The sequence below is a fragment of the Dermochelys coriacea genome, chromosome 13 (assembly GCF_009764565.3).
Source record: "Dermochelys coriacea isolate rDerCor1 chromosome 13, rDerCor1.pri.v4, whole genome shotgun sequence".
NCBI classification, from domain to species: Eukaryota; Metazoa; Chordata; order Testudines; family Dermochelyidae; genus Dermochelys; species Dermochelys coriacea.
Window position 1 is genome coordinate 4,804,862 of NC_050080.1, and position 13,632 is coordinate 4,818,493.

The 13,632-nt window shown below is 50.3% G+C and overlaps 1 protein-coding gene across 2 annotated transcripts in view; it reads right to left on the minus strand.

Moving 5' to 3' along the window:
- The window catches only part of SAMD10 (sterile alpha motif domain containing 10), a 39,153-nt gene that overhangs the window by 14,689 nt on the left and 10,832 nt on the right, over positions 1-13,632 (minus strand). For both annotated transcript variants that reach the window (XR_005288638.2, XM_038369663.2), the window contains exon 2: positions 7,712-7,896. Coding sequence is in view for 1 of the 2 variants with exons in the window: in XM_038369663.2 (XP_038225591.1) it covers positions 7,712-7,896 (185 nt within the window). In the remaining variant the exon portion in view is untranslated. The remainder of the gene's footprint in view (positions 1-7,711; positions 7,897-13,632) is intronic.

The window sequence follows — 13,632 nt, forward strand, 5'->3', positions numbered from 1 at the left end:
GCCTGGATTGGAATCTGGGCACGGCCATGCCACCCTGGGCAAGTCACAGAATCATAGGAGTGGCAGGACCTTGAGAGGTCATCTAGTCCAGTCCCCTGCACTCATAGCAGGACTAAGTATTGTCTAGACAATCCCTGACAGGTGTTTGTCTTTCATCCTCTGTGTGCCTTGCTTTCCTCAGCTGTTAAGTGGGATTCCTTATGGAGAAACATGGGGCTCAGCACTCAGTGACCCTTAGTGCCATGCCAGAGCAAAGGCCTACCTGCCAGCCTTAGTCATTGTCAACCTTGCTTGAAGCTTTTCTCTTAGTGGTCAATATGGGAAGAGGCCTCGTTGAAAAGCAGTCAGACTGTAGAGCCCCATGGGGGGACAGAAAGGCACATCCCTTCCCTTACCCAGAATCCCAGGTAGTTTTGGGCCTTACTCTCATGGTGTTCCAGCCAACATTCAGTAGAACCTGGCTTGTCAATGGCTTCAGTGCAGCCAGAGGAATGTGGCACATCTCCGCTTTCATTGATTGTAGTGGGCTCTCGACAGCAAACAAAGTCCAAGATTCAAACTCATCCTGGTGGCAAGGTGATAAGGTTAAACTTGCCTCCCAGCCTGTGTCACAAATATGTTCCTCACTGGGGTTCCTGTGGCACTGAATTCCTGCCTTCGCCTTCACCCACCTGGGGAATGGTCTCCCCTCTCCCACCGAAGAAGCTGCCTCCTGCAGCGGGCCCATGCACTCTGATTCTGAACAGCACTATGTCATGCAGACCAGAATGTCCCATCAGGGACTGGAGCATTGGCCCTGGGTGCACATTATGTGTCTTCATTGCCCTGGCCAAGTTCTGAAGCCTGCAGGTGGCTCTGGAGTTTTGGTAAAGTTTTCTTCTTCCCATTTGATTTTTACAGAAACTTCAGCACTGCAAGGTCATTGCAACCTGGATTAAGCTCAGTACAAAGCAAATAACATGTCACGAGTAGCAATATCAGGGAGCTGACTATTCCAATCCTTCACGGAGAATGTTTCTGGCCAGCAGGAGTTCTCGTCCTGTCAGGAGTCAGCCGAATTAGGTGGGGAAATAGGCCTGGGAGACCAAATTCCACAGTTACTTTTTAGCGCTCCTGAAAAGAAAAGTAATAATAGCCTTGGCTGGAGGCTGGCACAGCCCACAAGTACAGCAATGGGGCTCTGGGAGAGCTCATTGCAGGAACTACCTGGGCTGGGGGCCATAAGAAGACCCCTATCTGCACAGAAGCACTGAGTCAAACTGTGCTCAGAAACAGCTTCCACCAATGATCCCAGGTCCCAGTCACTGCCCATATGGCCCAGGGCTGAATTTTTTAAATGTTTCTTATTAGCCACGGGATTAGGGAGGAAGGGTGGGCCAGTAGTTAGAGCAGGGAACTGGGCATGAAGATTGTGCTCTTGACTCTGCTACACACTTACCACCTGCCCTCGGACGAGTTATTTAACTTCTCAGCCCCTCCATGTGTCACAGCACATTGGATGACATGCGGGTCGGGGTGGCAGCTGGGAGAAGGACAGTAGAACTGCTCTGCTGCTCCTAGATAAGCAGGATCTTATCCACCCCACACCCTTCTTCCAGTTTGGTTTGTATTCTGTACAGGGAACCTCCTCCTTTGCGTGTCCTCATCTCCTTGAAAGGAGGAGCTTTCTCTTCTGAGTCTTCGTTGAGATTGAGCTTTTCTGAGATAGAAGGAAGTTGAATTCCCCAACGCCCGCTGTGGCTCAGGAAAGGGCCAATACATGCTGAATATGGCTGGAGCATATTCAAGGCAAGCAAGTAGTAGGGGGTGGTGTTTGGAAGCGGCTAGTAGCAATATGCCAGGATTCAGAAGGTCAGCTGCGTTTGTACTGCAATGTGCAGTGTCGACTTCCTTGTGTGAACACTGACTAATTAAGCAGGCGAAGAGAGACAATTAGTGCACCAGGAAGTCAGGCATTCTGGAGTTACTAAATCTAGTCCCATATCCCTGCCATGGCAAACACCAGACAGCCACGGGCAGCTGTGACATGAACTTGCTGCCCCATCCCTGCTGACAATCTGGTGCCTTTTATCAGCCCATGACCTTAAATATTCTCCTTTGTGACTCCCCTCCATGCAGCCGCAGGTGTCAGAGTGTGGCCAACTTTTCGTCTTGGAGATAACAAGTGTAGGAATGCCCCAAATCTGCCCCCATCCCACATTGCCAATTGGATGCACAAGGAGTGCACAGACGAGTGGAGCTTTTTCTCGAGCAAATTTTGCATCCAAGGATCATAGAATCATAGGATGAGGCTGAACGGCAGCTTTGCCCTCGGAGGCGGGATCATGTGTTGTGCCTCCAGGTGGCATAACGTACACTGGCACAGCCCAAGGGCAGGTGGGGGAAGCCACCTTTCCTGCATCCTGATTTTAGATTAGTCAAAGGCAAAAATGACCCTAGAGAGGGCTGGGCTAAGTTACAGCTCTGCAACACAGTGCTGCTCCAGAATCCCCCCAGTGTTATGGCCGTGGGTCTGACGTTTCTATCCTGAGCCGTGCCCATCCGCACTTCAGGGGGGCGGTCTGTGTAGAGCAGCCATCAGCTGCCAACAGTGCCTGTACCAGGAGAATTTTTCCCTGGCCATCTTAGAGGTGTTTAAGGCCTCAGTACACCACTACATCATACAGGGGCTCTAAGGGGCGGGAGAATCCCTCCCGAGATCTTTTGGGGGAATTTTTGGAAAATAGCTCAGGTGTGTGTGGGCACATGCATGAGTGTTGGCACTGTGTGTACAGGAGGGAAAGATTTTCAAAGAATCTGAATAGCAACTGAATAGCCTAAATACACACTCCATTTGTGTGCGCTGTTACCACGATTTTTGTGAGCACAAATTGGGGAACTGCACACACTAGTTACCAGAACTGGCATTTGCACATGCAGTTACCCACTTTGCATGGAGTTGCATTGGCGGCATGCATGAGGTAGGGGTATGCTTTGAGACCCTTCAGAAATCTGGCCCGGGAGTCACAACGAGTTCCTGTTGGATATCCCATGACTCACGGAAACTAATGCAACAAGACCTATGCAGAAGGTTCGTATTCCGGGGAGGTGAGTAAGGAGGGGAAGGACTTTGGGCTTTAACATTTTCTCTCCAACACCCGACATGTTTTCTGATGAAGGCCTGACCTAGTGGTCCGAGCACAGGAGTGGGAGCCAGAGAATTCAGAGTCCTAATCCTGGCTCTGATTTGGATTCCTGCTGTGGCCTTGAGCAAATCACTTAACTTCTCCGTGTCTTGGTGACAACAATGGTCACAACCCTTATTCCCTCAAAGGGGTGTTGGGAGAATGAATTCATTGGGGGTAGGAATTAGCAAAGATGCAAAATGCTTTTTAAAATACCCAGGATTCGGTTCCATGTGTTAAGCAAGTTGCTCATTTAAGTGCCATGCACGTCTTCACATGTCTCTTCCCCATCGTGGAGGACTCACCAGATTACGATCTTACATGGGCAAATCTTCTAGTGAGCTCAATGGCACCATGTGCAGGAAGGAGATTGTTACGTGCCTGTAGGGAGCCTTTCCTCATTATGGCCAAAATCGGCCCAAGTCCCCACAGTTCACTCCCATTCACGTACCTCGGAACACCAGGGGCTGGTTCTAATGCAGAACACCACTATTTGCCCACAGATATCAAAGTAATAAGCAATGATGGGAAAAGGAAAACAAAGTGCCCAAGCATAACAATGGCTCTTTAAAACCAAACAAAGAAACAATGCTGAGACCACAGCACCACTTATCCAAATAACCCACCCACCGGGTAATAGGCACTTAGGAACCCGTAATTTCCCCAGACAGGAGTGAGCCATGCAGAAATCTTGGTGGTTGAGCACATTTTCACAAATTGGCAAGCTGTCTGAAATCGCCTCTCCCCCTAACTGGCTGAGATTACACCTCGTTGCCTTGAACGTGACCGCTAAGCCAAACAGATGCAGCCTTGCACCTGGAAACTCTTTCAGAGCATATAATAAAATATTTCCTTTGCTTGCTCCAGATCAGAATCTTTCAAATCTCCTTTCCCCAGCCCAGTGATTTTCAGACTCTCTCTGCTGGCCTGGGCAGATGCAATTCTGAGCAGAAATGTCACAGTGGAACTTCCTCAAGCTATAGTTGGGGTCCGGAGAACCAGGCTCCAAAGGTGGGAACAGCACGCCCCGAGCCCTACTCATCTGCAGGTTCTCTCTTGTTATTCCTGCTCAGCTCGAAGCTCAGCATGAGTCGCTGGGCTCCTGAAGGTGGTAAATGGGGAAGTGTAATGAATCAATGGCTCGTCTTCCAGCTGGCTGAACTAAACTGTCTCTCTGATAAACTCACAGCCATGAATATCAAACACTAGTGTTTCAGGGACCAAGGTAGAGGCTGCCTTAAAGGCTGTTCTACTGGGAAGAGACCAAGGAACCATCTGCAAGGTATCTGCCTTTTAATGTCCTTCTTCTATGGGTCACATGTGAAAGGGCTGCGAGGCAAGTGTTTTGAATACAGTGAAATTGCTTTGCATTAATTCACCAGGCTTTTCTTCATTAGCTTCTCTTGCTTGCAGGGACAGCAAAAGTTTAAACCTCTCTCACCTTGAATCCCTGCTTTGGGGACTTGGAGTCAGCCAGCAGGGAGAGAAGACAAGCTTCAAAGCAGTTAGTATTAAAAACCAAGTGGATGCCATGGCCCATTTCTGATGGGACTGTGTGACGGGGGCAGCAGCTTTGCTTCCTAGTCCCCAGTGAACCAGGACTCAACCCCAGCTCCACTTCCCCATCACTTTGCACACATGCTCAAGGAAAGGGGTACAAGGATGGCTGCTTGGGACAGAGTTGGGAAAGTCAGGGGCTGCACCCAGGACTCATAGGACAGGGCTGGTGCCCTGGCTGCTGCCTGGTCCTTTTCTGATGGTAGTCACTTACATTTTCCTCTCTCCTAGCAAGAGACCTTGCTGACCACAGCTGCATTTCTCCACTGAGCCACTGCCCCAGCTGACAGTCTGTGGGTCACCACTACTCAAGGACCCAGAGGTGGATCACCACAGGGAGAGGGTGAGATCTACTTTGTTTTTCTAATCCCAGAGAAAAATGCCCTCCAGGGAGCATCTCCAGAGGCCACCTTGGGTTCACTGCAGGGACTAAAATAAAACCACCCATGCTGTAGCCATCAGACCCATTTCTAGCTCAGGCACTGTGGAGCTCCAGCTGGAAGGGCTGGAGATTTTCTCATCAAGACCCTGTTAATCTCACCCAATGCTTGAGACCTTTAACTGTCCCCTATGAGCAAATTACATTTCTATCAGGGGAGGAGCCTGCCAGTCCATGGATGCAGCCATGGGTCCTGAACAGAGTAGTCACTGTTGGACAGGATGGGTCAGATACCTGCGTGGATTCTGTTTATCCACAGAATGGGCGCAGCACAGACTTCAGCAGGGCAGCTTCCTCAGGCTGGCCTGCCTGTCCATGGAGACTCAGCCCTGCTGCCTGGGAGGCTGAAATGGGAGTTTAATCTCCATGGGTCATCTAGGGTTTATGGACTCAGAGACTTAGTGCATGGCAAGCTGAGGCTGTGTGAATTTGCTGCGCACTGACCAGCCAGGTGGTCCCTGCTCTTGGGCACTAAAAGTCCCCTAGCGCACATTCACCAACTTCCACGTCAAGCAGCAGCGGGTCAAAGTGCCCTAGGGACCATGGCAGCAGGGTCCGCGCAGCCAGTTAGCATGCTGCAGATCCACACCCCTGCTTCCCGGGCACTAAGCTGCCTTATGGACAAGCCTTTAGCCCTTGCCTTCTCTGCCAACACTGCCAAGTGGAAGTGGGCCCTATTAGTACAAACTGGATTGTGGGCACTTGACTGAAACCCACCAAACTCATGTCACAAAGGGGAGGGGGCCACTGAACTGTCCCCCCTGCACTCACAGTGCGTACTGAACACTGGGGAAAGGAAATTAAACTTCAGCAGCACCCTGGCCAGGAGGAGGCAGGATGAACATGCAGCTGGAATGAGATATTGCAAGTTTAAAGCCAGACGCGTGCACTGCAATTTCTCTTAGGGTCTGATTCAAAGTCAATGGCAAGGCTCCCCAGGTCTTCAATGGTCCTCAAGCACCAAAGGAAGTTACAGCCTGGTTGTAGTTGGTGGGGTTGGTTTCTAATGCTGCAGAATTAAATCAGAGGCAGAGACATTCAGCACAGAGAGAGACACGGTCCTCATCTCTCTGCACAGAGAGACACTGAGCTGGAGACATAAAGCAAAATGCTTCTGGCACCCTGATGGACAGGAGGTTGTACTGGAAATGAAAGAACCGATGATGCAGAATTGCTGATGTCAGCACCTTTTGCCTCCCTCCTTGGAAATACTCCAGTGACGAGGCAGCACTTACTAGTGCCTTATCGTTAATAGCTTCTAATAATGAATACAATGCCCCTGTGGGTTCACCTGCCGACTTCCTTCCACAACAGGCCAATCAGGACTGTAGTGAGACCTTTGATGATGAAAGAACAGCAGGTGCCCCCAGTCCTGACTGGAGCAAAATGCAGTAGGCTGTCACATGGCAGCTTTGTGGAAAAAGAACGCCAGGGCAGTCACGGCAGAGATGGGGCCAGAACCAAACCCCTGGACTTTGGGGGAGTTTGGTCCAGACTCTGTAGCTCAGGCTCATCTCTGCTGCAGAGATCTAGCATTACACCCCCACGGCTTCAGTGGCAGGTACTGAATGCCGTGCATAAAGCAGGCTTTAGCACCAGTCAACACTGCAGTTGGAGGTGTGTGATTGCAGCTCTCTCCTGCACTACTTTTAATCTAGTTAGCACGGTACTAATAGCAGCGAAGACATGGCAGCACAGGCTGTGCAAGCCAGCCGGGGACCCTGGGGACACACTTGCATTCCTAGCTTGGGTGGCTGTCTCTTCATGGCTATTGTATCCAACCTACTTAGACTGAAGCTAGGGCGGATATGTCTACCTGAGCTGCAATCACACCTCCAATTGCACTATCGACATACCCTAAGGGGACGCTACAGCATGGGTCTGTACAACAGAGAACCCATGCCCACTCCAGGTCACCACGCCTGCTCAATGCAGGACACCAGCATGCACTCTGCTGATGCACCCACATTCCACTGAACCCCAGTGGCAGGTGCAGCCTGCCTAATCAAAGTACCTCTTCTCTTTTCAGCTTCAAAGCCCTGCAAAAAAAGAGAATTAATAATGCTTGTGGGGGGAAAGGGGAGGCAAGTTCCACTCCCCACCCCTACTCCTTCCACAAGGTGGGTTTTTTTTAAATCTCCTAAATTCAATAATCATCTCTTAAATTCTGCAGGTTATGAAGTCATCATGAGAACGTAAAGCAAAATCAAGGGCCTGCTCTTGCGAGGTTCTGAGCTCTGCGGGAGAGACACTCCACTTAAAATCAGTCGGTTTGGAGGGTGCTCAGCACATTACAGGACCAGTCTGGGAGAACAGGCCTTCTCTTTCCCTGCTAGGCAGGCAAAAGGAGCGTGAGGTCGGAGATTGGAGCAAGCCAGAGCCTATGACTCTGACACCTCATGCACTGCCAGGGGGTGAGGGTTAGGGGGAGAGCATGCTGGAAATATGCTGGAATGGCCCCCTCTAACCCAAAGGGCCATTCAGAAGTGCACATAGACATGGCTAGCGTCCCATAAGAGGCGAAGAACGTACACTCGTGACAGGCTGGTACCTGTGAGCCTTCGGTTCCCGGCTGCTGTAGGAGCTTGACAGTCCTGCCTCCTGCTGACCTCTGACTCCGCCCGTCATGCCAGGTGAGGCTGCTGCCCGTGCTCCGCTGCAGACGGTAGTTGAGGTTTTCGGCCGACACTGTGTGCTCCAGGAGGTTCCGGCAGAAGCTGAAGTGTGCGGCTGCAGCTGGGGAAGAGAACGATTATATCAGAAACACAACAAACGTCCTCCCACAGCTGTCCAGATTGCACTATGCGCTGCTGCTCAAGAGACAGGACTGAGTCCACGTCCTCCAGTCTTCTTCTCTGCCCCTGAGGCCGAAGGATCTGGGAAGGATGGGGAAGTGCACCACACTGGCAAAGCCTGTGTTGCTTTCCCCTCTGGTGGCTGGTCCACTAGAGGACAACAGCCTACTACTGCTACCTGCTCTTAGCTGACGTGGCAGAAGTCTGTTCTACACATCCCAGACGCATAACTCCATTGAGCAACCATGCAGGAGAGGGCTGTTGCTATGGCAGCGCTTGAGGCCAAGAGAAGGGCTTGCTGGGAGGACAGGGGGTATTTTCCAGTAAGAAGCAGGTGAGGCCATTCTAAAGGAAGGAAGCTTGTCTGTGGGCCGCCCAGGGAGCAGCTGCAGCATGGTAGCAATCCCATGTCTTCTGAAGGAAAACGAAATCAGCCCCAGTTCTCAGCGACCAGCCTTGGCTGGTCGCAGGCACTTAAATGCACAATGACACCCTATGGGGCCACAGCCACTGACGAGGACCCACGCACCCGGGCTGCAGGAGCGCCGACCCGCAAATCCCAGTTCCGTTAGGAAATGGCTGGCTACGGAGCCCCTCTCCCACTGGCAGGTGGGATGCTAAGCCCCTCACTCAGCTGCGCTTGGTGGCCACAGGTGCTGCGTTGGAGCTGATTCTGGAGGCTTTGATGTAGAGCCCCCCCCCTGCAGCCTAGGGCTGGCTAATTGGGTCCCCTGGGCCTGAAACCGCCACACACAGGCAATACGATTACAAAAAGAAAAGGAGTACTTGTGGCACCTTAGAGACTAACAAATTTATTAGAGCATAAGCTTTCGTGAGCTACAGCTCACTTCATCCGATGAAGTGAGCTGTAGCTCACGAAAGCTTATGCTCTAATAAATTTGTTAGTCTCTAAGGTGCCACAAGTACTCCTTTTCTTTTTGTGAATACAGACTAACACGGCTGCTACTCTGAAATACGATTACATTTAGTGACCCAGCAAATGAAGGCTTATTGGAGGGGAGTTTGCCCCAAGCAGCCACGTGACCAGCTAGGACCCGTTAACCCTTTAGAGGCTACAGTGCCTTAAACTCCTGGCACTGCCCTTCTGGTCCGTGGGCCCCATACTGTGATGGGAGGTGCAAAGAGGAGGTTGAACAAAGAGCTGCTTCCCTTGCCAGTCCTAGGGGGAGGTGCAGTGGGGAGCTCTGAGTGTGCACAGGACCCTCCGGCTGTGGCTTGAGCTTTAGGCTGGCCAGGCCTGCCCCTCTCTTGTGTGGGGGGAGGGGACCGAGTGCCTTTTTGCCGCATGGCTCCCCGAACACTTCTCCAGTCCGGGCACTGCCAGCAAAGACGTACCCTACCATGAAGAAATGCCCGAGCACTCTGCAGTGAGAAGCCCCCACGCCAGGGCTCGCAGAGGGGCAGGCGCAGTGTCTCGGACCATTGCCGGGCAATCCTGGCGCCTTTTCCAGGGGCAGTTCAGCACCAAAAATGCTGAGGAGGCAACATCCCAGGGGCCGCGTGCTGGGACAGTGAGCTGTGGAAACCACGCTCCAGCTCAGAGGGGCAGGAAGTAAAAATAGGAGGACGGGAAGGGGGGCAGTTTGAGGGCGGGTGTCCAACAGCTGTACACCTCTGCTCCCGAAACTGCCAGACAGGGTCTGTATAACCCAGGATCCCATGCTCAGTGCTCTGACTGTTCCCAGAGCCGGACCTGAGGAGGGCTGGGGGCCTGGTGGGTAGAGCAGGGCGAGCCTGTGTTGTCTGGCTCGATGGAGGCTCGCGAGTGACGGGGGAGCTGCCTCTTGCCACCTCGCGCCTGTGAAACCATCCTGTCTGCTCAGATGGCTGCTGTTACCATGGCAACAGATTCTGCGACCTGAGTAACCGTGGGTCTGCGCTGTGGGCATTCCCAGCACTACCCCAGTCCTGCCGCTAACCTCCCCCTCCCCCGGACCCCAACCACTTGATGCCAGTCCCCACAGCCCCTCCCTTCCCGCAGCCCAGCCCAGTTTTCCTTCAAAGGAAAACACCTGATGGAGGAACCTGTGCAGAGATTTTGGCTACTGTGTCACGATGGGAGGCCTCAAGCGTCTCATCACTGGTGAGCCAGCGAAAGGCTGTGAGCCGCAGGCTGAAGCCCCTTGACCTGAAGGAATGGCACGTGTGGTCTGAGAATGCGCTGGCTCTGGATACTTGGGCACAGGCTTTAGGGATGTATCATCTGAGGGTGCTCATGCATGGGGCTGTACGTATCCCGACTCTGGGTGCATGGTGGATTTGCCTGAAGCATAGAGATTATCATAGCCGAAGGTCGCAATACAAACTGCAAAGGCACACCCTTCAGGATGAGGTTAAAGCCATGGGCCTGAGTGACTCCGCATGGCCTCTTGTGATCCCATGGCACTGGTTGTTAGGAATAGGGACATAAAGCATAAAGCACGGATTTTTATATTCTACTTCCCTGAAACACCTCCCTGACTGCAATTTCAAGTGACTACAGGATCCTTTTGTACTCCCTGCACTAAGCTGTTGTGCAACATTTCAGTGTACGTGCGACCTCTGAGGTGGCTGCATTTCAGCAGTCAGTGAGGTGATTCCTCAGCTGAAGCACTTTGAAATTCTTCGCCGATGGTGCTAGAGATGTGACAAACATTACTCTTCTTCTTGGCTCAGCCCCTAACCCATGCTCTTGCTAACAACACCAGGAGACTCTGGGGATAGGAATGGAAAATGCAGCATCAGCTGGGACTTTCCATTCCCAGGCTGGGTCATACCCTGAATGCTGTTTAAATGTCTTCCTGCCCTCACCATTCTCTTATTTTCTTTTCAAAGAGACGCAAACAGCCCGCAACCACAATTTCTTACGCCAGCTTGCTCCGATGAAATGAACAGAGCTGCCTGAGACGTTTGCCCACACAGTGCTAGTACTGGCGAATCTTGCTTTGACACCAATATTCCAGCTATCAAGACACACAGGGTCTGATTCACCAATTTGCTACACCAGTTTTATGCCAGTGTGAATCCACTGGGCCGGTCCTCAAATGCTGTAAATTGGAGTAGTCCCACTGATTTCAACATCGCTACAGTTTGCCAGTTTATGTGAGCTGAGTATCTGGCCCATTGCCTCCATAGAGTCAGACTGGTGTTATGGAGTGGTCAATCCATCCCCTGGAGATCTTTGATAAACTTCCATCCACGCCCTCCTATCCCCAGACAATTCAGGGGTAAAGGAGATTTCTTGAGATTATATTGGAGCCCAGCAGATCCTGCCCATTTCCTCTTCCAAATCCTTATGAGACACCAATCAGAGCATTTACAGAAATGCCCGTGTGTCTGTGAATGTGTGATCACTTACACAGCTCTGAGTACATGCACACACGTGAACTTTGAACAGATACACACAGGTGTGAATTCATATCCAGCATATGTGTGTGCGTGTGTGTGCATGCACTGGGAACACGAGTACATGCACACAAGGGTGTATTTGCATGTGTGGGTGAATAACGACATGTATGTGTGAGCATGCCCACATCTGCATATGCACGACCATGGTGAGAAAGAAAAGTAATTGTGCTCATTCGATATTGACTGTTTGGTTGCTCAGAAGCTTGGGCTATTCCATTTGTTCCAATTAAAATGTAACATTTTCCTTTGGGGGGAAAGAAAATGAATCCTTCTGTAAGAATAAAGTATCAGTACAAGAGACACACGCTCATCTATTCTAGATGAAAGGTGAGAGTCTTGGCATAAGCCACGTGGATCCCACAAAGCAGGGTCTAAGATCTCGCTGTTTAGACTACAATGAACACTCTGAAGCCACACACAGAGAAGCCTCTTTCTAAGGATACCTGATGCACTGTAGGAAGGAAAGGTTTAAAGAAAAACCATCACTCCATTGGGCGCTAATATCTATAGTTGGGATCTCTAGGGGAGATCCCTAACTTGAAAAGAAAAATCAACCCTTGTGCAACAGGAAACTGAATTCTAAGAAAATGCCCCTCACTCAAATGATACGTTGTACAGAACTAAACCTATCCAAGGAGTAGTACTGGGAGTAATGGCATCACATTCAGCAATGGAAATTTGAGAGCGAAATATCAAATATTCCCTAAGAGTGAGAACGATTAGGCTGTGGAATGGTCTCCCAAGGGACGAGGTGGAAATGCCATCGCCTGAGACATTTTAATCTGACTTAAGGAACCTTTAGGGAACATATTGTGGAAAGCAATCTTACACTGGTCCCCAAGGGAGGAACTAAGTGACCCAACAGCTCAAAAGGACCATGGGTCTCTGAAAGGGAATGTCCTCCTTTCATTAATTTTCAGAAATAGAGAAAAGCCCTCATCAATTAATTACGACATACACCAGCTAAGAGAATAAGGGAAAATGGAACGGGCCTGATCTAAGAATGGGCTTGCTAAATATATCTGCTCTCTATATGCCATGAAGGTTCTGATGACGCCCTGGGTCATGAGAGCACATGGCACCAGAACCCTTGATATGGGATTATTGCTTGGTAAACCACTGCAGCAATTCTCTTGCGATTACTTCTTCTTTTAATATAACAAATGGAGCTGAGTCTTCCATGGAAATGCAACTGCATAGCAAAACCTGGTGCTCAGAGGCAGTGTCGGTACTTAGAGAGAGCTAAGTCAAATCCGTGCAAGGGCTGCTGCAAAGAGAGGTCAGCTGGAGAAGCCAGTCACAGGTAAATAACAAAAGGAATCAGTAACTGGGAACAATGAGAAGCCCACAGGGCTGTTCTGAAGAAGTGCAGAAGTTCAGACGTAAAGGGCTATTTCACCATTCTGATGCCAGTGCCGTGTAATGTGACTTTGACATCACAGACGGTAAGGGACCTTTTCTTAAAGAAGAGCTGAAATGTAAATGCTGACCTCATCCACAGGTTATTAAGCATTATAAGATGGCTGTCACAGAAGTTAAAGCCCCGCTGGTGGCTGAACATTCCAAGCCAGGGTGATAGAGGTTACAAGCCGCACTCAGAAACCCCAGAGCCAATTGACAAGCGTTTGGGGGTTTTCCCCTTTTAAAAACAAAAGTATTATATAATAGATGTGATGCACCCACAGATGGAATGCTCAGTCTAGTATCATTTGTCTTTATGCGCCCTTATTAGGGGGATAGTAGATTCTATTTCCACACCATGCCCTGCCATGTTTGGCTGCTTACTTCCTTTGCTGATGGGACCATAATTCATAGATTCCAAGGGCAGAAAGGATCATGCTGACCATCTGGTCTGACCTCTTAAATAACACAGGCCAGAGAATTTCCCCCAAATAATTCCTAGATAAACATCCAATCTCAATTTAAAAATTGTCAGTGATGGAGAAGCCACCAGGATCCTCGGTATAATGCTCCCCTGGTTAATTACTCTCACCATTAAAAATGTACGCCTCATTTCCAGTCTGAATTTGTCTAGCTTCAACTTCCAGGCATTGGATTGTGTTAGACCTTTCCCTGCTAAATTGAAGAGCCCATTATTAGCTAGCAGTTGGTCCTGCTGTTACCCTGAGGCTGTTGAAGATAGACAGCTCTACTGCAGGAACCCTCCAGTTTAGTTCATGTACCGTGTAATGCCATTCACATAAGTACCCACAATGTGTGTGTTATTTACATATATAAAACTGGGTGTGTAAGGAGAAGCGGGCTTCAG